General features: G+C 42.2%; 1 protein-coding gene across 1 annotated transcript; it reads left to right on the forward strand.

The window, feature by feature from the left end:
* Nucleotides 1-1,584: 1,584 nt before the first annotated feature.
* Nucleotides 1,585-23,960, forward strand: gabrr1 (gamma-aminobutyric acid type A receptor subunit rho1). Its single transcript, XM_041253705.1, has 10 exons — nucleotides 1,585-1,844; nucleotides 5,156-5,218; nucleotides 5,657-5,763; nucleotides 7,391-7,458; nucleotides 16,263-16,486; nucleotides 20,230-20,312; nucleotides 20,459-20,599; nucleotides 20,913-21,065; nucleotides 22,616-22,812; nucleotides 23,192-23,960. The coding sequence occupies exons 1-10, from the start codon at nucleotides 1,585-1,587 to the stop codon at nucleotides 23,486-23,488; spliced, it is 1,593 nt and encodes a 530-aa protein (XP_041109639.1). The 3' UTR covers nucleotides 23,489-23,960.
* Nucleotides 23,961-24,621: the final 661 nt, after the last annotated feature.

A 24,621-nucleotide genomic window follows, 5' to 3' on the forward strand; every position in this document is an offset into this window, starting at 1 on the left:
GATACTCTCATGTGCACGAATGAGAAGAAATACAACAGGGTTACAGACACGCAAAACTAAATCTAGCAGGGAAAGACAATGGCTGTGGTGTCACCATCCTGTCATTGAGAGAGGTGCTGATTATTCTTTGACAATTCACATTGGTCTTCTTTGGCTGCTTTCAAACAAGGTGTCTATTGAATGGACGTGAGCAGCACTGCATTCCAGGCATTGGGTAAAGTGGTAGAACTGAACTTGCTTTCATCATTGGAAGACCTGAGGCAGCTGGCTTGATCACTGTCCCAAGAGCATAGTGCAACCCCAATGTCCTCCAGCTCTGGAAAGAAATCCCAATTGAATAGATTACAAAGTAAGTGTGTCTTCTCGTTGGTTTGATCGGTTGTCCCATCCTATTACATGGGTTTTGTTTTTAAATGTCTTTTTATGTGTTTTTGTCTTTCGTTCTCCACACAACAGTTGTCTATTGCTGTAGGATTTCAACAGTGTTTGAATAACAAATGTTTTACATGTGGCTGATAAAGCAATCATTTCTTCAGTTTGAGAAATTCCCCAAATGTTTGCAGCTTTACAATATTCAGCATGGAAGGAATTAGGTCAAGCAGCACTTTTTAATAGTCAAGTAAACTGCAGCATTAAAGCAGGATAGCTTTCCAAAAGCAAAAAGCAAGCTCATAGCAACTCTCTTCTGACATCAGTAAAAATTAATAATTTCTGCTGTTGTCTACAGCAACAGACCCACTTCATATTAAAACATCCTAAACAGCAAACACTGCTAAATGAGGTTTTGTTAGAGAGTCTGAGAGAGAGTGAATGCTGATGACAAAAGCTTCATAATCTGTTCCCAAATGGATTGCTAGAGCAGTAAGTCAAGGTTATTTCAAATTCTCAATACACTGGTCATCTGAGCAGTGTGTGGGCTCGTCACTTTGAGCAGGAGCAGAAGGCAGCTCCATTGTAAAACGTGACACTTGTGCTTATAAACGCGTTTTGAAAGATGCTGGAAAATATGATGCTATATTATATATAGTATTGCAATGCTATAATACACATACATCCTAAGCATGTCCATACATCTTTATATTGGTTATCCTTATACTTATAGCTTTTACACTTTTTTAAAAAATCATAACAATAACTCAACTGACTGCAGGTTTGCATGTAATTTAATATTTTAAACACGAGGAGCATTTATATATTTAGATGCTCACGAGTTACATGACTCAGTAACTGATTAAAACAAATTTGCTTTTAATTAGGGGTGGCTCTGGTATCATTATTCAATTTGCCACACACAGCAGAGATGATTTTTATATCTATAGGGATGGAAGGAAACGGTACTGAAGCAGTTATTGTGAATTGCAATTTGTCATTAGCAAGGACAGCCGGTCAGGTAGTTATATAATAGTGGGTTTGCAGTGACAAGATATGAAACATATTCAAGTCACCTGAACCCACAAATAACAAACCCTGCGGACTGGTCGAGATGACGCACACATTCCGAAAGAAAATCCCTACCATGTGACGCAGAGGGATTTACAGGTTCAGACGGAATTGCTTTTCCCACTGTAGAGATTAATACTTTGGATGAATTTGTGTATAACTGGGCATTGTTATATTGTTAAGGGAAATGAGAAGGTTCTAAAGAGGGCTGTAAAGATTTTGTTGTTCACCTTGGCTACTTGTGAATTTGACATTTGGATTACCTACAACTGGCTATCACTTTCTGAGGCTGTTGGCACCATGCGATTTGGTGTTGTCTTGCTGCTTTGCTTGTGGGTGCTGGGGGCTGCAGGAAGCACAGCTGAATACAAGAGGCACATGCATGAAGGGCACAGGAAAGGCAGGTAAAGTGTGCAAAATCTCTTACAACACTACAGCAGGGCTTTAATTAAACAGAACAATGTGCAGATGAGAGATTTGCATGCTTTCAGAGTCTCAAGATGTTTAAAATATAAAAACAAATGTACTATGGGTGTCTCTTGATTCCATGTCTTTCTAAAGACCTGATTGATTATTTATCATGGATATTAATATAGAAATCATGCCTAATTAAGAGCAATGGAGAATAAAATTATTATTATTCCCTGAAACATAAGCTTTCTTTTACTACAAAACATGAAGGCTCGCAATCAGAATGGGAATTTGAGTGTATTGTTTGTATTTTATTTGAATTTGATTTCCATTATTGCTTTCTTCAGTACTGTCCTGTGCATTTAATTTCATAGAATTTCTTCCATAGCATAAACAGCCAGATGGCTGTTAACTAACAGCTTGGTCAAGGTCATCGACAGGCAGTAGATAATGGGGTTGCAATAATGCAATTCTGTCTGTTTTTTTTTTTTACCAGGGATATGTCCAGCAGCAAGTGGAAAGAGGGCATAAAAGGGAAGTGTGACAGTATGGCAGAGCAATCTCAGTTACTGCCAGCTCGATTAGTAAGCACCTAGTCTTGGCTGACAAGGATCACAACTAGGGGTTTTAATCAATTAAAGACTCTGTTGGTATTGCCTCACCATTAATGTAGAACCTTTTATCCACTAATTTGTCTTTAATAATAGAGATGCTCCTTGACTTATTTTGCTTGAATTGCATTCGTGCCCATTCAATGTTACTGATTAGTTTGCCCAATAACCGATCAGTGCAGGCTACTGTTGTAGTCATGGCTGTCATGTCATCCATGTATGCTCTAATTGTTGGTAGTCACATTCCAGAAGCCAAGCGTTCTTCTCCCACTACCCATTTTGACACCCTAATAATTACTTCCATTGCCATGGTAAAAGCCAGTGGAGAAATTATGCATGCTGGCATTATTCTCCATTTGGTATTCTGGTGGATTGATAGGTGGGATGTCTGAAGGAATCGACATAGGCTCCTACCTTTTTTAATCTGTGTGCCTTTCCTTGAGATATCTTTCCAGCTCAGACTTGTTTGCTTTTAGTGTTCCATTTTTCTCACTGGTGAGTAACTTCTTTGCAAATTTGAATGGGTCTTTATAAAAGTTAGTTCTCGCGTGCTCCTTCTTTTTGCAGTGTTTCCGTAGGTGCTCAGCTCTGCAAGCTTATCTTTTATGACCCTTTGTAATAGATTGAGTGCCTCCTTCTGACTTTATTCTGCTCTCCTCTATTGTTTCCTCAGCTGCCTCTTTTCTCTAACTAAGCGCTCTGTCTCCTGCTGCTGTCTAGACTTTACAGGAATAGTTTGGACTTTCTCCTTTCTTTTTTCAACTCCAAACTGCTCGCTTCCATATGCGTAGATGGTATCCCAAAATGTATCTAACTTTTCCAACGCAAAACAGAGATCTGTGTTTACTGTGTCCCATACTGTTTTCTCACAAGCTCTTGGCCATTCAACTCCAGGCTGGTGTCTGTTGAGGTTTTTTTCTCTCTTACGCCGGTTCATCTGACCGGGTTCACAAGGATCATTAGGTTCATCACTAGCTGTGTTTTATGCAAGTCCTCCTCTCATCTTTGACAGGGTGCTTATACCCTACGAACTGTGGCTTGCTTCCTGCCACTGGAATTCGTTCAACTGACTTTGTAAAAAGTACTGATCAATGTGAAGTCCTTGTCCGTTCTCCCTCCAGCATTTCATTGACCCCTGACCGTTGTCACTTTGCTCCAGCCACAGACACAAACCTGGAGCTCCATGTCTTTGCTAACTGCAGATCTTGAGCTAGTCCTTTGCAAAGTCCTTTCCGTTCTCATATCTGTTTCCTTTCCTAAGCCTTTAACTGTGCTGTCAAACCTTGAGTCATATACAGGAGACTCAGAGCCAAGATGGCAGCTCAGTTTCCAAACAATTACAAACTGTTGTGTGGTTCATTTGTCTGTGGTTATGATCCTCACTTGCAGAGGCATGGCTGTTAATCCTCGCCAAGCCTCTGCATTATTATATTTGTAAACTCTGTAATTACACAGAACACGTATATTTGTAACTCAAGTCACATTGTTTACAGGGTAATCTTAGTCAGTTATTAATGTCTCTCCATTGGTGACCATTTCTGGCATGATTCAACACCAGCCTCATGTCATAACAAAAGGAAAATCAAGTGTGTTCTTCAGGGGAACTTGTATGTGGGTGGTATATTTGATGCAGCTGTGGATGTTACATCTGATGTCTGATGATGCAATAAAAATCCTACTGGTATCACCTGCCTCTATCCTATTACCAGCTGTCTGTCAACAGCAGATGCAGGTTATTTCATTTTAGAAGAAGGAGGGCTGTGATCAAGATGTGCTAATCGCAGAACAATAGGCTGCAGTATATACAAATATCATGATGTATTGAAGGTTTGTGAAATGCAAGTGCATAGTGAAATAGAAGCAGACGATTGCATTAAAGGGCAAATGTTAGCTAAACCATAGCCAGGGTTCAATATAAACTGCCATTGCAAGTGGGACCAGTAAATATTCAATTCAAAGTAGACCAATTTACACATTTGCATAATATTCTACAAGTTTGTTTTGTAGTACTTTCCTTAAGACAGCTTTTCTATTACTAGTTAAACACACAATTCTACTGGCTTCTTACTTTTCACGGCCAGAACTGTCAGTAAACATTGCAATCCTATATTACTTGTGTGATTAAACAATGAACAGAATTTAGTGTCATTCTGTTTGCTGCAGATATTTTTGCACTTAACAGAACTAATAGCAGTTTCTCACACTACTCAAATTGCATGTAACAAGAAAACAAAAACAACTCAAAGTTTAAAACAGAAATAAAATTCAAGAGCAAGCTCGTAAAATACAAAATAACTCAAATAGGTGAAGCCTTGAAGTATGAACTTGTCTTCGTGAATACCGAGACAATTTAAAAAGATCAGGGTTTCTGGAAACAGGCTGATCTTTGGTTGAAGGAATGACAACTAGCAGAGCTCAAATAAATGGACTGAATCAGCCCCAATCAGTCCCACTGGAACATTTCATCGAAGGTTTTTTACTATATCACCTTGTATACTTACAGCATTTAAGAAATTCCAGCTGTAAATGCTGCGGGGCAAATAGGAAGTTTTAAATATGTGACACCGAATGTGTTTCATTACTGTTATGGGCAAGACTTTCCTTTACTAAACCGATTAGTGTTCATTTTTGTTTTGGACTGACTGCAATATGTGTATTGTCATAACTGCATTTGTGTTTTATGTTGCTCACAGGGCTCACAGACTAAGAAGAGAAGCATGTAAAGATGATGAAGTAGGAAGGCATAAAAAGGGCAGGTAATTTGTAAAATAGATTGTAGCACATATTGGGGGAAAAAAGAAATTGGTTGACTCCTGGTACCTTTTCTGAAGATACCACTGTTAGAACGTAGCTAAACAGGATTGAAAATGGACAGCACCAGAGGCCTACAAGAAATGCTTTCTTGAACCAACCAAAGCGCCCGGCAACAAATTCAAATACTTTATAATTATACATTCATTGCTACTCTGGATAATGTGTAGAACTAAGGAAGCCTGCTCTTTGGTTGTGTTTTATCTGAAAAGGAATGTCATTCTACAATAAATAAATAACAACAAACAGCATCAAATTCTTATTTCAGGAAAACGTGGTATTCTCAAAAGCCTTCAGAATAACCTTTCTGATGTATTTTTGGGGAAACATGTTGGAATGTTGCGATTGTGAGTTTTTGAATTCATAATTGTTTTTCTCACCAGCCCCATCCTGAAAAGGAGTCCTGATGTAACAAAATCTCTATTGACAAAATCAGAGCAGCTTCTCCGAATCGATGACCACGATTTCTCAATGAGGCCTAGTTTTGGAGGTAAGCACCTTCAATAATACAGTACTGTCTTTGAACTGGACGCAATGAAGAATTCATCACACTTTCGTAAGGCCTACACAGACCTGTATAACTGACATGACATGCACATAAGTGTTCTTAACATGCTGCCTGGGCTGTCATACATGATACAAACTGATATCATTCAATAATTACAGTGATAACATGAATGGCTCTTGAAATTGTGAATTTTCAATTTCAGTGCATTTGGTTGGTAAATCACCCATCCATTGCTCTGTATCAGAAAACAATCTACAACGCACTGAAGTCAGCACTGGTCAGAAAAGTGGTCTACTTTACCTTGCTATAGTTTTACCTTTCGTTGGTTTGTAATATGTACGTTTTCAAAGTGAATCTGAAGGGCTGTGCATGCAGTACAGTGTTGTGAAGGCTTTATGAAGGTGTAATGAATGCTATATGCAGTACAGTGGTGTGAAGGCTTTATGAAGGTTTAATGAATGCTATGTAGTAGTGTCCAATTCAAAGAGAGTGTTATTGCTTCAACTCTTTACTAAAAGACACTTTACCAGTTGCACAATGGCAATTCATAACTGGCAAATAAATCCAGTTTTAAAAGCTGAAGGACTGGAACAGAATGGATCTCCCTCACATCCTAAGAAGGTGATATCTCCACGGATGAAGTCTTTGCCTCCGTATGCTACCATTTTAGAATTCACTACACTTTTCTAATGGTTATTTTGGGAATAAACTGTAAAACTAATTTATGCTTGCCTATTTATATTTATGTATTTTATTAATTCACAAATCAGGGATAAGGCCTGAATGTGTACCTTTAGGCCACAGGCTTCACCTCCTCTTTGTTGTTGTTAAACTGACCTAGTTTTACAGTGGTGATATTTTTAACAATATTTTCAAACTACAGTACAACAAAACAATTCATGGACTGTAGATGCTATTGATGGGAAAGCTTGCAAATCTCTGAATCGCTTAATCCCGGTGCAAGCCACCTAGGTATAAAAAAAAAAAAAAAAAAACAACTGTCTCTGTATTTTTAAATGTCTGCTAAGCCTATAATCATTGTGTTCAGATGCCATCCAGCTGTTAGGAGATTTGCAGAATTTGGATCAGCAGTGACCTCATTGTTTTTCTACATCAGTGAGACAAAAGGGAGCAAAAACAACAGCAAGGTTAAAAATTTAAAAAATCAATGGATGTGCTGTACTGGCTTCTTCCACTTTGAGCACATTCTCATGAATGGATGTGCTGCATTGGCTTCCAGTGTTCATTGTCCAGGTATTCCTATCTGAAAGGTTTTGCATTGTCCATGTGTTCCTATCTGAAAGCTTTGCATTGTCCAGGTGTATCTATCTGAAAAGCTTTGCATTGTCCAGGTGTTCCTGTCTGAAAAGCTTTGCATTGTCCAGGTGTTCCTGTCTGAAAAGCTTTGCATTGTCCAGGTATTCCTATCTGAAAGGTTTTGCATTGTCCATGTGTTCCTATCTGAAAGCTTTGCATTGTCCAGGTGTATCTATCTGAAAAGCTTTGCATTGTCCAGGTGTTCCTGTCTGAAAAGCTTTGCATTGTCCAGGTGTTCCTGTCTGAAAGGTTTTGCATTTCTCAGGCGTTCATATTCGTCTGTCTGTTTTAGGGCCTGCAATCCCAGTTGGTGTGGACGTACAGGTAGAAAGCCTTGACACCATTTCTGAAGTGGATATGGTAAGTATATATTTGTGCTGGAAAACAACTCAGCCACGTTACTAGGACATGTCTACCTGGGTTGATCAGGTGATATGAATGAAAACAGTTAAGCAGAACTGGGGTTGACAAGAAAAGATTGTACAGCATTTGGAAGAGGCATGATAGAGGGTGCTGCAACAGCGAGGCCACTCATGTTCTGAGCTGTTTTTCATAGGGAACTACATAGTACTGTGGCAGTCAATGGCAACTTTTCACTGAAATCTGCGATCATGTTTCTCGGCTGCTCTAGAGGGAATCAGCAGTGGCAAACAAAGGAAATGTGGACGCTGAGAAAGATAGCTGCTGCCGACAACAACATTTAGTGACAGGCAGGGGGAAAAGATGGCTAGAGAGGCTAGTCATTTCTGAAATGTTAGTGACTGAATGGATTAACATCCCTTCATGGAAACTATGCCATGCTGTGTCAATGCTGGTCCAGAGCAGTATAAGGTGCAGGTTCTTAGAACGTGCCCTGGCAGTGTCTGCAGCATTGAATTATAGTTTTGCATTGATGGTAATAAAATCAATGTAAAACCGTATCATTCCCAGGAAGATTACTTGGAGTTGCACTGACCTACTTGTACTATGTGTTCAAATGAACCGGAGCAGTCTGTATTTCACATTTTAATCAAATACAATTAGGATTACCAGTAATCCCTCCGGTCACATGGTCCAAAGGCCAGTACATTTCACTTAGAAAATATTATTTATTATTTAAAGGGGAGATGTCTTTTCATGTAAAAGTCTCTTTAAGGTCAGAGTCCGACCATAGACATTGGAAACAACACCCCTATTAACTATTAACTCTCAATTATCAAATCTGGTATGCTTTTCTTTTGTATGTTTTGAAAGCAACATCCTTTGGATGAATGCATTTGCTTTGGATGCTTTGGACACATGCTTCAATTTGTTTTAATTGACACATTCAAGCAAATAGCAGTACATGGCACGAGGCAAAGAAAGTTGTCACAATGGCAAATTCAGCATAGTAAACCCTACCTCAAAGGCACCCTGTCTCAGTCAGATACTTCCACGCTGTTATAGTTGTGACTCCTCTGTTTCCACGCTGTTAAAGCTGTGACTCCTCTGTTTCCACGCTGTTATAGTTGTGACTCCTCTGTTTCCACGCTGTTAAAGCTGTGACTCCTCTGTTTCCACGCTGTTAAAGCTGTGACTCCTCTGTTTCCACGCTGTTAAAGCTGTGACTCCTCTGTTTCCACGCTGTTAAAGCTGTGACTCCTGTTTCCACGCTGTTAAAGCTGTGACTCCTCTGTTTCCACACTGTTAAAGCTGTGACTCCTCTGTTTCCACAATGCTGTTAAAGCTGTGACTCCTCTGTTTCCACAATGTTAAAGCTGTGACTCCTCTGTTTCCACGCTGTTAAAGCTGTGACTCCTCTGTTTCCACGCTGTTAAAGCTGTGACTCCTCTGTTTCCACGCTGTTAAAGCTGTGACTCCTCTGTTTCCACGCTGTTAAAGCTGTGACTCCTCTGTTTCCACGCTGTTAAAGCTGTGACTCCTCTGTTTCCACGCTGTTAAAGCTGTGACTCCTCTGTTTCCACGCTGTTAAAGCTGTGACTCCTCTGTTTCCACGCTGTTAAAGCTGTGACTCCTCTGTTTCCACGCTGTTAAAGCTGTGACTCCTCTGTTTCCACGCTGTTAAAGCTGTGACTCCTCTGTTTCCACGCTGTTAAAGCTGTGACTCCTCTGTTTCCACGCTGTTAAAGCTGTGACTCCTCTGTTTCCACGCTGTTAAAGCTGTGACTCCTCTGTTTCCACGCTGTTAAAGCTGTGACTCCTCTGTTTCCACGCTGTTAAAGCTGTGACTCCTCTGTTTCCACGCTGTTAAAGCTGTGACTCCTCTGTTTCCACGCTGTTAAAGCTGTGACTCCTCTGTTTCCACGCTGTTAAAGCTGTGACTCCTCTGTTTCCACGCTGTTAAAGCTGTGACTCCTCTGTTTCCACGCTGTTAAAGCTGTGACTCCTCTGTTGTGACTCCTCTGTTTCCACGCTGTTAAAGCTGTGACTCCTGTTTCCACGCTGTTAAAGCTGTGACTCCTCTGTTTCCACGCTGTTAAAGCTGTGACTCCTCTGTTTCCACGCTGTTAAAGCTGTGACTCCTCTGTTTCCACGCTGTTAAAGCTGTGACTCCTCTGTTTCCACGCTGTTAAAGCTGTGACTCCTCTGTTTCCACGCTGTTAAAGCTGTGACTCCTCTGTTTCCACGCTGTTAAAGCTGTGACTCCTCTGTTTCCACGCTGTTAAAGCTGTGACTCCTCTGTTTCCACGCTGTTAAAGCTGTGACTCCTCTGTTTCCACGCTGTTAAAGCTGTGACTCCTCTGTTTCCACGCTGTTAAAGCTGTGACTCCTCTGTTTCCACGCTGTTAAAGCTGTGACTCCTCTGTTTCCACGCTGTTAAAGCTGTGACTCCTCTGTTTCCACGCTGTTAAAGCTGTGACTCCTCTGTTTCCACGCTGTTAAAGCTGTGACTCCTCTGTTTCCACGCTGTTAAAGCTGTGACTCCTCTGTTTCCACGCTGTTAAAGCTGTGACTCCTCTGTTTCCACGCTGTTAAAGCTGTGACTCCTCTGTTTCCACGCTGTTAAAGCTGTGACTCCTCTGTTTCCACGCTGTTAAAGCTGTGACTCCTCTGTTTCCACGCTGTTAAAGCTGTGACTCCTCTGTTTCCACGCTGTTAAAGCTGTGACTCCTCTGTTTCCACGCTGTTAAAGCTGTGACTCCTCTGTTTCCACGCTGTTAAAGCTGTGACTCCTCTGTTTCCACGCTGTTAAAGCTGTGACTCCTCTGTTTCCACGCTGTTAAAGCTGTGACTCCTCTGTTTCCACGCTGTTAAAGCTGTGACTCCTCTGTTTCCACACTGTTAAAGCTGTGACTCCTCTGTTTCCACGCTGTTAAAGCTGTGACTCCTCTGTTTCCACGCTGTTAAAGCTGTGACTCCTCTGTTTCCACGCTGTTAAAGCTGTGACTCCTCTGTTTCCACGCTGTTAAAGCTGTGACTCCTCTGTTTCCACGCTGTTAAAGCTGTGACTCCTCTGTTTCCACAATGTTAAAGCTGTGACTCCTCTGTTTCCACGCTGTTAAAGCTGTGACTCCTCTGTTTCCACGCTGTTAAAGCTGTGACTCCTCTGTTTCCACGCTGTTAAAGCTGTGACTCCTCTGTTTCCACGCTGTTAAAGCTGTGACTCCACTGTTTCCACAATGTTAAAGCTGTGACTCCACTGTTTCTGTTAAAGCTGTGACTCCTCTGTTTCCACGCTGTTAAAGCTGTGACTCCTCTGTTTCCACGCTGTTAAAGCTGTGACTCCTCTGTTTCCACACTGTTAAAGCTGTGACTCCTCTGTTTCCACGCTGTTAAAGCTGTGACTCCTCTGTTTCCACGCTGTTAAAGCTGTGACTCCTCTGTTTCCACAATGTTAAAGCTGTGACTCCTCTGTTTCCACAATGTTAAAGCTGTGACTCCTCTGTTTCCACAATGTTAAAGCTGTGACTCCTCTGTTTCCACAATGTTAAAGCTGTGACTCCTCTGTTTCCACGCTGTTAAAGCTGTGACTCCTCTGTTTCCACGCTGTTAAAGCTGTGACTCCTCTGTTTCCACGCTGTTAAAGCTGTGACTCCTCTGTTTCCACGCTGTTAAAGCTGTGACTCCTCTGTTTCCACGCTGTTATAGTTGTGACTCCTCTGTTTCCACGCTGTTATAGCTGTGACTCCTCTGTTTCCACGCTGTTAAAGCTGTGACTCCTCTGTTTCCACGCTGTTAAAGCTGTGACTCCTCTGTTTCCACGCTGTTAAAGCTGTGACTCCTCTGTTTCCACGCTGTTAAAGCTGTGACTCCTCTGTTTCCACGCTGTTAAAGCTGTGACTCCTCTGTTTCCACGCTGTTAAAGCTGTGACTCCTCTGTTTCCACGCTGTTAAAGCTGTGACTCCTCTGTTTCCACACTGTTAAAGCTGTGACTCCTCTGTTTCCACGCTGTTAAAGCTGTGACTCCTCTGTTTCCACGCTGTTAAAGCTGTGACTCCTCTGTTTCCACGCTGTTAAAGCTGTGACTCCTCTGTTTCCACGCTGTTAAAGCTGTGACTCCTCTGTTTCCACGCTGTTAAAGCTGTGACTCCTCTGTTTCCACGCTGTTAAAGCTGTGACTCCACTGTTTCCACTGTTAAAGCTGTGACTCCACTGTTTCCACAATGTTAAAGCTGTGACTCCTCTGTTTCCACGCTGTTAAAGCTGTGACTCCACTGTTTCCACAATGTTAAAGCTGTGACTCCACTGTTTCCACAATGTTAAAGCTGTGACTCCACTGTTTCCACAATGTTAAAGCTGTGACTCCACTGTTTCCACAATGTTAAAGCTGTGACTCCACTGTTTCCACAATGTTAAAGCTGTGACTCCACTGTTTCCACAATGTTAAAGCTGTGACTCCTCTGTTTCCACAATGTTAAAGCTGTGACTCCTCTGTTTCCACGCTGTTAAAGCTGTGACTCCTCTGTTTCCACGCTGTTAAAGCTGTGACTCCTCTGTTTCCACGCTGTTAAAGCTGTGACTCCTCTGTTTCCACGCTGTTAAAGCTGTGACTCCTCTGTTTCCACGCTGTTAAAGCTGTGACTCCTCTGTTTCCACGCTGTTAAAGCTGTGACTCCTCTGTTTCCACGCTGTTAAAGCTGTGACTCCTCTGTTTCCACGCTGTTAAAGCTGTGACTCCTCTGTTTCCACGCTGTTAAAGCTGTGACTCCACTGTTTCCACGCTGTTAAAGCTGTGACTCCTCTGTTTCCACGCTGTTAAAGCTGTGACTCCTCTGTTTCCACGCTGTTAAAGCTGTGACTCCTCTGTTTCCACGCTGTTAAAGCTGTGACTCCTCTGTTTCCACGCTGTTAAAGCTGTGACTCCTCTGTTTCCACGCTGTTAAAGCTGTGACTCCTCTGTTTCCACGCTGTTAAAGCTGTGACTCCTCTGTTTCCACGCTGTTAAAGCTGTGACTCCTCTGTTTCCACGCTGTTAAAGCTGTGACTCCTCTGTTTCCACAATGTTAAAGCTGTGACTCCTCTGTTTCCACGCTGTTAAAGCTGTGACTCCTCTGTTTCCACGCTGTTAAAGCTGTGACTCCTCTGTTTCCACGCTGTTAAAGCTGTGACTCCTCTGTTTCCACGCTGTTAAAGCTGTGACTCCTCTGTTTCCACGCTGTTAAAGCTGTGACTCCTCTGTTTCCACGCTGTTAAAGCTGTGACTCCTCTGTTTCCACGCTGTTAAAGCTGTGACTCCTCTGTTTCCACGCTGTTAAAGCTGTGACTCCTCTGTTTCCACGCTGTTAAAGCTGTGACTCCTCTGTTTCCACGCTGTTAAAGCTGTGACTCCTCTGTTTCCACAATGTTAAAGCTGTGACTCCTCTGTTTCCACGCTGTTAAAGCTGTGACTCCTCTGTTTCCACGCTGTTAAAGCTGTGACTCCTCTGTTTCCACGCTGTTAAAGCTGTGACTCCTCTGTTCCCACGCTGTTACTGTGACTCCTCTGTTTCCACGCTGTTAAAGCTGTGACTCCTCTGTTTCCACGCTGTTAAAGCTGTGACTCCTCTGTTTCCACGCTGTTAAAGCTGTGACTCCTCTGTTTCCACGCTGTTAAAGCTGTGACTCCTCTGTTTCCACGCTGTTAAAGCTGTGACTCCTCTGTTTCCACGCTGTTAAAGCTGTGACTCCTCTGTTTCCACGCTGTTAAAGCTGTGACTCCTCTGTTTCCACGCTGTTAAAGCTGTGACTCCTCTGTTTCCACGCTGTTAAAGCTGTGACTCCTCTGTTTCCACGCTGTTAAAGCTGTGACTCCTCTGTTTCCACGCTGTTAAAGCTGTGACTCCTCTGTTTCCACGCTGTTAAAGCTGTGACTCCTCTGTTTCCACGCTGTTAAAGCTGTGACTCCTCTGTTTCCACGCTGTTAAAGCTGTGACTCCTCTGTTTCCACGCTGTTAAAGCTGTGACTCCTCTGTTTCCACGCTGTTAAAGCTGTGACTCCTCTGTTTCCACGCTGTTAAAGCTGTGACTCCTCTGTTTCCACGCTGTTAAAGCTGTGACTCCTCTGTTTCCACGCTGTTAAAGCTGTGACTCCTCTGTTTCCACGCTGTTAAAGCTGTGACTCCTCTGTTTCCACGCTGTTAAAGCTGTGACTCCTCTGTTTCCACGCTGTTAAAGCTGTGACTCCTCTGTTTCCACGCTGTTAAAGCTGTGACTCCTCTGTTTCCACGCTGTTAAAGCTGTGACTCCTCTGTTTCCACGCTGTTAAAGCTGTGACTCCTCTGTTTCCACAATGTTAAAGCTGTGACTCCTCTGTTTCCACGCTGTTAAAGCTGTGACTCCTCTGTTTCCACGCTGTTAAAGCTGTGACTCCTCTGTTTCCACGCTGTTAAAGCTGTGACTCCTCTGTTTCCACGCTGTTAAAGCTGTGACTCCTCTGTTTCCACGCTGTTAAAGCTGTGACTCCTCTGTTTCCACGCTGTTAAAGCTGTGACTCCTCTGTTTCCACGCTGTTAAAGCTGTGACTCCTCTGTTTCCACGCTGTTAAAGCTGTGACTCCACTGTTTCCACGCTGTTAAAGCTGTGACTCCTCTGTTTCCACGCTGTTAAAGCTGTGACTCCTCTGTTTCCACGCTGTTAAAGCTGTGACTCCTCTGTTTCCACGCTGTTAAAGCTGTGACTCCTCTGTTTCCACGCTGTTAAAGCTGTGACTCCTCTGTTTCCACGCTGTTAAAGCTGTGACTCCTCTGTTTCCACGCTGTTAAAGCTGTGACTCCTCTGTTTCCACGCTGTTAAAGCTGTGACTCCTCTGTTTCCACGCTGTTAAAGCTGTGACTCCTCTGTTTCCACGCTGTTAAAGCTGTGACTCCTCTGTTTCCACGCTGTTAAAGCTGTGACTCCTCTGTTTCCACAATGTTAAAGCTGTGACTCCTCTGTTTCCACGCTGTTAAAGCTGTGACTCCTCTGTTTCCACGCTGTTAAAGCTGTGACTCCTCTGTTTCCACGCTGTTAAAGCTGTGACTCCTCTGTTTCCACGCTGTTAAAGCTGTGACTCCTCTGTTTCCACGCTGTTAAAGCTGTGACTCCTCTGTTTCCACGCTGTTAAAGCTGTGACTCCTCTGTTTCCACGCTGTTAAAGCTGTGACTCCTCTGTTTCCACGCTGTTAAAGCTGTGACTCCTCTGTTTCCACGCTGTTAAAGCTGTGACTCCTCTGTTTCCACGCTGTTAAAGCTGTGACTCCTCTGTTTCCACGCTGTTAAAGCTGTGACTCCTCTGTTTCCACGCTGTTAAAGCTGTGACTCCTCTGTTTCCACGCTGTTAAAGCTGTGACTCCTCTGTTTCCACGCTGTTAAAGCTGTGACTCCTCTGTTTCCACTGTTTCCACTGTTTCCACAATGTTAAAGCTGTGACTCCTCTGTTTCCACGCTGTTAAAGCTGTGACTCCTCTGTTTCCACGCTGTTAAAGCTGTGACTCCTCTGTTTCCACGCTGTTAAAGCTGTGACTCCTCTGTTTCCACGCTGTTAAAGCTGTGACTCCTCTGTTTCCACGCTGTTAAAGCTGTGACTCCTCTGTTTCCACGCTGTTAAAGCTGTGACTCCTCTGTTTCCACGCTGTTAAAGCTGTGACTCCTCTGTTTCCACGCTGTTAAAGCTGTGACTCACTGTTTCCACGCTGATAAAGCTGTGACTCCTCTGTTTCCACGCTGATAAAGCTGTGACTCCTCTGTTTCCACGCTGATAAAGCTAAAGCTGTGACTCCTCTGTTTCCACGCTGTTAAAGCTGTGACTCCTCTGTTTCCACGCTGTTAAAGCTGTGACTCCTCTGTTTCCACGCTGTTAAAGCTGTGACTCCTCTGTTTCCACGCTGTTAAAGCTGTGACTCCTCTGTTTCCACGCTGTTAAAGCTGTGACTCCTCTGTTTCCACGCTGTTAAAGCTGTGACTCCTCTGTTTCCACGCTGTTAAAGCTGTGACTCCTCTGTTTCCACGCTGTTAAAGCTGTGACTCCTCTGTTTCCACGCTGTTAAAGCTGTGACTCCTCTGTTTCCACGCTGTTAAAGCTGTGACTCCTCTGTTTCCACGCTGTTAAAGCTGTGACTCCTCTGTTTCCACGCTGTTAAAGCTGTGACTCCTCTGTTTCCACGCTGTTAAAGCTGTGACTCCTCTGTTTCCACGCTGTTAAAGCTGTGACTCCTCTGTTTCCACGCTGTTAAAGCTGTGACTCCTCTGTTTCCACGCTGTTAAAGCTGTGACTCCTCTGTTTCCACGCTGTTAAAGCTGTGACTCCTCTGTTTCCACGCTGTTAAAGCTGTGACTCCTCTGTTTCCACGCTGTTAAAGCTGTGACTCCTCTGTTTCCACGCTGTTAAAGCTGTGACTCCTCTGTTTCCACGCTGTTAAAGCTGTGACTCCTCTGTTTCCACGCTGTTAAAGCTGTGACTCCTCTGTTTCCACGCTGTTAAAGCTGTGACTCCTCTGTTTCCACGCTGTTAAAGCTGTGACTCCTCTGTTTCCACGCTGTTAAAGCTGTGACTCCTCTGTTTCCACGCTGTTAAAGCTGTGACTCCTCTGTTTCCACGCTGTTAAAGCTGTGACTCCTCTGTTTCCACGCTGTTAAAGCTGTGACTCCTCTGTTTCCACGCTGTTAAAGCTGTGACTCCTCTGTTTCCAGGCTGTTAAAGCTGTGACTCCTCTGTTTCCAGGCTGTTAAAGCTGTGACTCCTCTGTTTCCATGCTGTTAAAGCTTTGACTCATCTGGTTTGTTCTAGGACTTCACCATGACTCTGTACCTGAGGCACTACTGGAAGGATGAGCGGCTGTCCTTCCAAAGCACCAACAACCTCAGCATGACCTTCGATGGCAGGCTGGTGAAAAAGATCTGGGTCCCCGATATGTTTTTCGTTCATTCAAAGAGATCGTTCATCCACGACACGACGACAGACAATGTGATGCTGCGCGTTCACCCAGATGGGAAAGTGCTCTACAGCCTCAGGTAAAAACAGTGCATGGCCTTATGTTTCGGACAGTGCTTATTTGGGAAGGTTGTCTATGTAACAGAGCAGAGGCCCTTTGTGAACTGGCGGACCGCAAGGGAGCGGCTTAACCACCAAAGTGCCGGGCTCGTCTGCATTCCTGGTTTAAGAGCTTTTAACTTCATCTTGTCTCATCAACAGGGGATAGAATCCGTAACGAATTGGAGTTTTGTATTAATTTAATATATTACTGTATTGAAGCTGTTGATAGTGATGGTCGCATTGCTCAGTGAAATGGAGTAACCGTAAAACAAAACACAAATTAATGGCAGGTAATAATTGTAGTCCCGACTACGCCACTCTCTTTAGTTTTTATGTAGAGGTGAGAGATCCCCTAGAATGTTTTAATTAATCCCCCCCCCCCCAAACTATAAAGGCAAACCAGAATAAAGTAGTTCCATGCACATAGGTTATTTTATTAGGAAGAGAAGATGGACACTCACCACACACTCAAAAAGGAGATTATCACATCTAATTTGTGTTAAAATGAAACAGTATGTATTGTTGTCACAAGTACTTTAATTTTTAAAAAAGCAAGACAGTTACAACAGCAAGTGTTTCTCAGCAATTATACACAGAAAGACCGGCATATGAACAGGAAATTATCAGCAGCATTGAATAATACTTCAGCAGGTATCAACAATTAACAGATCATATTTCAATAGATATCAATAATCATTATTAACACCACATAGTATTTGAAATAGGTAGCAACAATCAGTTGCAATAAACAGTAAGAGTCTCCTGTAAATGAGTACATTTGAAAAGCACCAATCACTACCCACCTCAATGGCTAGGGTCCTGATATCCTGAGGGGACATGCCAGCACTTATAGCCGGAATGGCCCTAGGCAGCCAAGCAGAACACCACCAGTTACCTCTTACCTGAATGGCATCAACCCAAGACCATAGAGCTCAGAACGTATTTTCTAAGAGTTATCTCTTTGCTCACGTAACAAGGTCCAGTGGTATAATAATGAATGTGCTTTCTCTTTTTCGCGATCGGCGACACATGATGTCTCATAAGAACATAAGAAAGTTTATAAACAAGAGGAGACCATTTAGCCCTCTTGTTTGTTTGGTTGTTAGTAGTTTATTGATCTCAGAATCTCATCAAGCAGCTTCTTGAAGGATCCCAGGGTGTCAGCATCAACAACATTACTGGGGAGTTGATTCCAGACCCTCACAATTCTCTGTGTAAAAAAGTGCCTCCTATTTTCTGTTTTGAACGCCCCTTTGTCTAATCTCTATTTGTGATCCCTAGGCCTTGTTTCTTTTTTCAGGTCGAAAAAGTCCCTTGGGTCGACACTGTCAATACCTTTTAGAATTATGAATGTTTGAATCAGGTCGCGCATAGTCTTCTTTGTTCAAGATGAATAGATTCAATTATTTTAGCCTGTCTGCATATGACATGCCTTTTAAACCCAGAAAAAATCTGGTCGCTCTTCTTTGCACTCTTTCTAGAGCAGCAATATCCTTTTTGTAGCAATGTGACCAGAACTGAACACAATATTCAAGATGAGGTCTTACTAATGCATTGTACAGTTTTAACATTACTTCCACTGATTTAAATTCAACACTTTTCACAATATATCCCAGCATCTTGTTGGCCTTTTTTATAGCTTCCCCACATTGTCTAGATGAAGACATTTCTGAGTCAACAAAAACTCCTAGGTCTTTTTCATAGATTCCTTCTTCAATTTCAATATCTCCCATATGATATTGATAATGCACATTATTCAAGTCTGCAACCCGTTAGATTTACAAAAACAAAACCAGAATTTAAAAAGACTGAAGGCAGCTCGATATTCCACACAAAACAACAAGCAAACACTGAGCATAGGAGTGCCTTATTCTCTGCCCTCAGTTCCTCTCTGCTTCCAACCTGGTTTGCTATTTTAAGTAAGCCGCAAGCGGAAATTGATTCAATCAACATTTCTGATGCCATCTTGCTCCTGCTCGGAGGACAGCTGTCAATCACTAGAAATCGACTCCACACTCTGAAATTCAGCAGGATCAAAACAAATGAAATATGGCCCACAAGCTTTATGCAGTGATCAAACAATAATTCAATAGTGAATCAACAATCATAATACATAATAAATCATAAAAATAACCTAAGTGATACTAAATGACAAACTATATTGTGAACGTGCAAATAAAAATACATTAAAGTAACAGTGTTACATTTCTACTACATAAAGTGATGCAATCTAAAACCACAACCGACGCTCTGCTGCTGTGTTAAACTGGGAGTGGTTATAAACATCTGTCCTGAGTATGAACCCTTAGAAAAGTTTACCAGAGTAAAGGCATAGCAAATTGTCATAAAGCACAGAGAAAGCATGGTGAAGAACATAAAAAAATACCATGGTAAATGCATAACAACCCATGGGACAAGCATAGAAAAACTGCAGAATTACTATGGAAAACTACAGCAGAACATCAAATGCAGTTTTTTTGGTACAGCACCTAATCATTCCTGAGCTGTAGATTGCATGGTTGGATCTTAAACATCTGAGTAAGAATGCCCTGTAGCAAAGGAAACTTCACTATCATTAGCACAATGATAAAGGAACCCAAGGATGTTAATGTTAATAAGGGTTCATGGATTAAACCCTTTTTAGGATGTTCAGGGAGGTCTTACGATTTGAAGTTGTTAATTATATCAGTTATCCAAACAAGCAATTTAAAGCAATGCTAAAGATTAGTGTTAAATAAATAGAATTGTATGAAGCAGAATGCTGCTCTTCTGTCAATCAGAACAGATCTCTGCTGTCCTGTAAATTGTAGTGGGGATCTCTTTCTACTAAAATAGCTTTTTAACAACTAATGTAGGTCAGTAAACAGGAATGTATATATTGTACTGAGCTGGGGCAGAGTGGTGGTGAGAATCCCATTGTGTGAGAGGACAGATTCCCACCAAAGAGACTCCAGACAGTTTCATGGACACTTATCTACTTGATCACTTCGCATAGGTGCCCACAGGTGACAGAGTGACTACTGCTTTGATTGAATAACTACACTTCCATTGTTCAAAACATCAGCTAAGGGTTCATTGTGCCCGCATTTGTCTCGAGGACGTCTCCGATTGCCGAGATTCTGAAGATTAACAGAAGAAAGCAGTATTTAAACCTGCAGTTATTTGAACAGAATATTGACTTGTACTAGCCGAGGGCTACTATGTACAGCTCTGGCCAAAAGTTTTACATCACCGAGAATTTTAGGATTGAGACACGCTTAAAAAAAAAAAAAAAAAAACTATACAAACATAATTTTTATATTTTATTTACCATATAACCAAATAAACTGCAAAATGATATTGCAAAAGTCTAAAGGAAGCTATAATAGTAGTACAGTATTTCATATTAGATTTTGAAATGTCACATCTTTCAGTTATTGTCAATTTTTTGTTAAGTATTATGGAAAACTACAAAGCTGTCTGTAATTAAATATGTTAACGTAACATTATTCATCAGGTTTCATTCGACTTTATGAAGCAACATGTGTTCATTTTATAGGGTGATGCTAAACTTTTGGTCATAGCTGTATAACTTTATTTAACATTGATATTGAAGCACATTTAGATTTTACTAACAGATTTATCCAGTATAAAATATATATATATACTGATTTCTGTGACCAAAGAACAGACTATTGCATTCATTGCAACCTGTTATACTGTGTCCAATGACATGTTGCAGGGTTACAGTTACAGCCATGTGCAACATGGACTTCAGCCGCTTCCCTTTGGACACCCAGAGCTGTTCGCTGGAGATCGAGAGCTGTAAGTATCATATCTATATCTGTATCATGTAAGTGTATTAGGCTAAAGTATCCAGCTGGAAAACTCGAGCTGTTTGATCTTGTATAATAGTTATTCTCACAGACGAGCCATGTGTGTACCGACTGTTTATTTGCAATATGTTTCAGATGCCTACACTGACGAAGATCTAATGCTGTACTGGATGAAAGGCAATGACTCTCTTAAGACAGACGAAAGGATATCTTTGTCCCAGTTCCTCATACAAAAGTTCCATACGACTACAAAGCTAGCATTTTACAGCAGTACAGGTATCATGCTGATCTAGTTGTGTATATATACAGATATATATATATATATATTAAAAAAAAAAAAAAAAAGTCTGAAGAAATGAAGTAAAAGTTACAAATGCAAGTTGAAGTGGATGAGAACTAGAAACGGTAGCCCCTTTTATTGAAACTGTGACCTGCTATGGTTTTATGACCATGATTGCTGATAATAAGTATGAACAACTTGCCAAAGAATTAATAAATCTCATCATCCACAAAATAAGTTTTAATGAAAAATTCATATTGAAGTGTTTGAATAGCTAAAGAAGTATTTCTTTCTTTTGTTCTATGTCAGGTTGGTACAACCGTCTGTACATCACCTTCACGCTCCGACGACACATCTTCTTCTTCCTGCTCCAGACCTATTTCCCAGCCACTCTGATGGTCATGCTGTCCTGGGTGTCCTTCTGGATTGACCGCAGGGCTGTGCCGGCTCGAGTCCCGTTAGGTGAGACTAAGTGTGAAAATCCCGTCTGTTGGGGGGGGGGGGCGGGGTAGACAAGAAAAAAACAATATCAACTCTATTTGAACCCACTGGAGGTTCCAGACTCATCCTTTATTGTTTAACCTGCTAGAAGCTGAAGTCAAACAACTCATCTGGGCAATCAATGGAGTCAAACTGAAGACAGGTGGCTGAAGTTCTGGCAAACTAGCTGCTGTCAGGAGACAAAGTTCGAGGGAGAGAAGAGTAGGGAACCTGAACCAGCCACATTTTGTCCAATTCTCAGAAGTTGGCAACGTTTGGGTCCAAAGCCCTTGGAGGAGTTATCATTGGAACATCATCCACATCTTTTCAGTGATAGTCTGGAGAACCATTTGGAGCACTCGCTAATCAAAGCTTGTCATCTGGAAATCAAATCATCATGATAAATTGCAATCCTGAAGGACTTGTGTCTGTGTTTGCCACCCAGCAATTTTCTCTCACACAGGAGAGAGGCACTGAATACGATCATCTGATACACGTGACAGGCATGATACTCAGAATGGGATGCTGAGCTGGGAGCTACAAACTGTGTCAGAATTTGAGGAAGGGAACCAATATTTGCCCTGCCCTGATGTATAACACACAGTATGCTTTTCTTGCTTTTGCTGTGCTCAGATGAGCTAGCAAGTAACCAATGTTTAAAACCAAGATTCCAAACAAACCAAGCATGAACGTGTCTTTTGATTATTCAGCTTGGCACGGCAGACAAATGAAACTTGCTAGGTTAGCAACAGTATTCTAGGACTATCAATATGGATCATAAAGGCATATATAGCCAACTGCTGCTACTATGTTTAGCTAATATAACTGCTAAATATGGGTTGCTCTAAGGTTTCAATCGTCCACACGTTTTGGTGGACAGTATTCTTTGGATCTTAGGAATGTTTTATTCCAGCATCATCATGTGGCAGTCGTGACCTCAAGTATCTGGAAACCAGGCCGCAGTCTATAAATAAGCCTGACTATGCAATCCAGAGTTTACTGAGGGATAGAACCTTTGACGTCACTGATACTTTATTCCCCTCACTAAGCCCCTTTTCAAATACTGGAAAGCCAGAAATATTTGCAAGCCTTTTATTATGCGTTTTTCACGTATGGAAAAAAGAAACGCAAACATTTTTGGCACAAACATCATATTCTACTAACAATACATACTTTGTATATTGCAACAAATATTTTGGTCACAAATATTTATGGCTTTACAGTCAGGAGATCAGAAATTGGTTGGTGCTTTTCCAAGCAGGAATATTTATTTATAAAACAGTTAATAAATAAAGACTGGGATGCAGTGCTGTAAAAGATATTGCTAAGGTAGCGACACCTAGAGGGGAGAGAGAGAATGTCAAGCACAATTACCAGGTACAGGCTGCTCCACTCACCAAAGCCTTGGGCAGTCAAGCACCACCTGCGTAATACAGCTGACCATGTCCACCATCATCACTGGAGTCAAAGTAATACTGCCCCCAGCATGCATAAAGCCCTGTTGATTACGAGGCCTTGTTAATTCTGTGCAGGTATCACCACGGTGCTGACCATGTCCACCATCATCACTGGAGTCAATGCGTCGATGCCCAGGGTCTCCTACATCAAGGCTGTGGACATCTACCTGTGGGTCAGTTTTGTGTTTGTGTTCCTGTCGGTGCTGGAGTACGCTGCAGTGAACTACTTGAGTACTGTGCAGGAGCGCAAAGAGAGGAAGATGAGAGACAAGGTAGGGTTTTATTGATTCCCAATATTAAACATAAATAGCACAGCAACAAAATAAAATGATACTTTTATAGTGGTTAGTTACATTATAAGGCTAAACAAAGCTGGTTTCTTCTGGTTCATAAAGGATTCTAGTTATTAGTGATTGTACTGTTTCCCAAGCTAACATTTATGTCGCATACCAACACATGATGAAAGCTAAACAAACAATACAACATTCCGATATTCACTAAGAGCCGAACCAACAATACAACATTCCCATATGCATTAACTGAAGCCCCTTTACACAAGAGTGCACAGCCCAGCATAGCACAGGAGTTCTTAGTGTGCTGCGCAGCCCCTGCATTCCCCGCCCTGTATGTGTGCAATTCTTTGTGTTTCAGTCCCAGCTTCCCTGTACCTGTGGTCCGTCCCACCCGCAGCCCATGAGGATGGATCCCAGCTACAGTGAAGGGGATCTCAACACCAACTCTTATGGGATGCCTGGGAATGGGGAAAGGCAGGAAAGGATTATAGTGCATTTGGCTCTGGGGGACAGGCGCCCCACAAGCAGGAGGAAAGGGTCCCGCGGATACGTCAGCATGTGGATTGACACGCACGCCATTGACAAGTACTCTCGTGTGATCTTTCCTGGAGCCTACATTCTTTTCAATATAATATACTGGTCCATTTACTGCTAGTCTGAGGGCACAATGCACCCGCTGAACCAGAGCAAGACAATGAACGCTGAATGTTTGTGCAGAAGTAAAAATACTGTTGCTTTCTTATTTATTGTCAATTGTGTTTTGTTTTTTTTGTGAATTTAGCATCCCCGATGAGCTGAAATCTTCACTACTCCACAGCTTATAACCAGCCCTTATCAAATAAGTGAAACACCAAGTAAAAAGATTACAATAAAATATATTGTATTAAAGGTCACAGGTTTAAAAGAATTGTTGGCAATGGTTACAGTAAGAGCAAAACAAATGAGACTGACTAACAATTTAAATGTTAAATATTTCCAGCAGTACCGCTTGTCACCACCAGGGGAGAAAGGCAACAAACTGCAGTTAAATGCAACTGTCATAAATTAAAGGCCACTCTGCAATCTAATGTTCCAGGCAGGGAGGCAGAGTGGAATAAAAACAAATATACTGGTGCACAAAAGAAATGCAACACTCTGGTCTAATGGATTTAATCAAACATTTTAAACAGAGATATCAAACAAAATCACAGAAAATGTGAACAAAAATACAGATCAAAGAACGTTAGGTTACCTACTGTAACCCTAGTTCCCTGAAAGAGAAGCTGACCACCACCAGATAGGTATAGGATATTCCTGCCCTTAACTGGAAGCTACCTGGTTCCGAGTGCCAAAGAGAGCCTTTCGTCTGACTGAGGAGATCCAAACAAAGTGGGATCTCCCAGGGCTGGCCGTGCAACAGCTGGCATAGGGCCAAAACCACATTCTCCTGGGCCACTTGGAATGTGCTTCACCAATAGGGACAGGGACTTTGTGCATAGCACCAAAGCACTGCTAGCACTGTGTTAAACACTGGAAGCATTAACGTAGTGTAAAAATCACTAGCGTTACAGCAGTAATGTGCTGTACGTACCGTGCCGTATGTAAGGTATATGCTAGGAGAGCAGTGGCTACGCAACAAGCGCAACGTGCACCGTGCGTTCCAAGCGCCGTGCGCACTGAGTACCATACACTACGTGTACTGCCTACCGTGTCGCACTGTGCGTAATCGCACTACATGGTAGAGGTACTAGCACATGTACACTGTGCACACCAAGCACCTCGTACACTGAGTACTGAGGGTAGTAAATG

Source organism: Polyodon spathula, chromosome 6 (genome assembly GCF_017654505.1).
Source record: "Polyodon spathula isolate WHYD16114869_AA chromosome 6, ASM1765450v1, whole genome shotgun sequence".
Lineage (NCBI taxonomy): Eukaryota > Metazoa > Chordata > Actinopteri > Acipenseriformes > Polyodontidae > Polyodon > Polyodon spathula.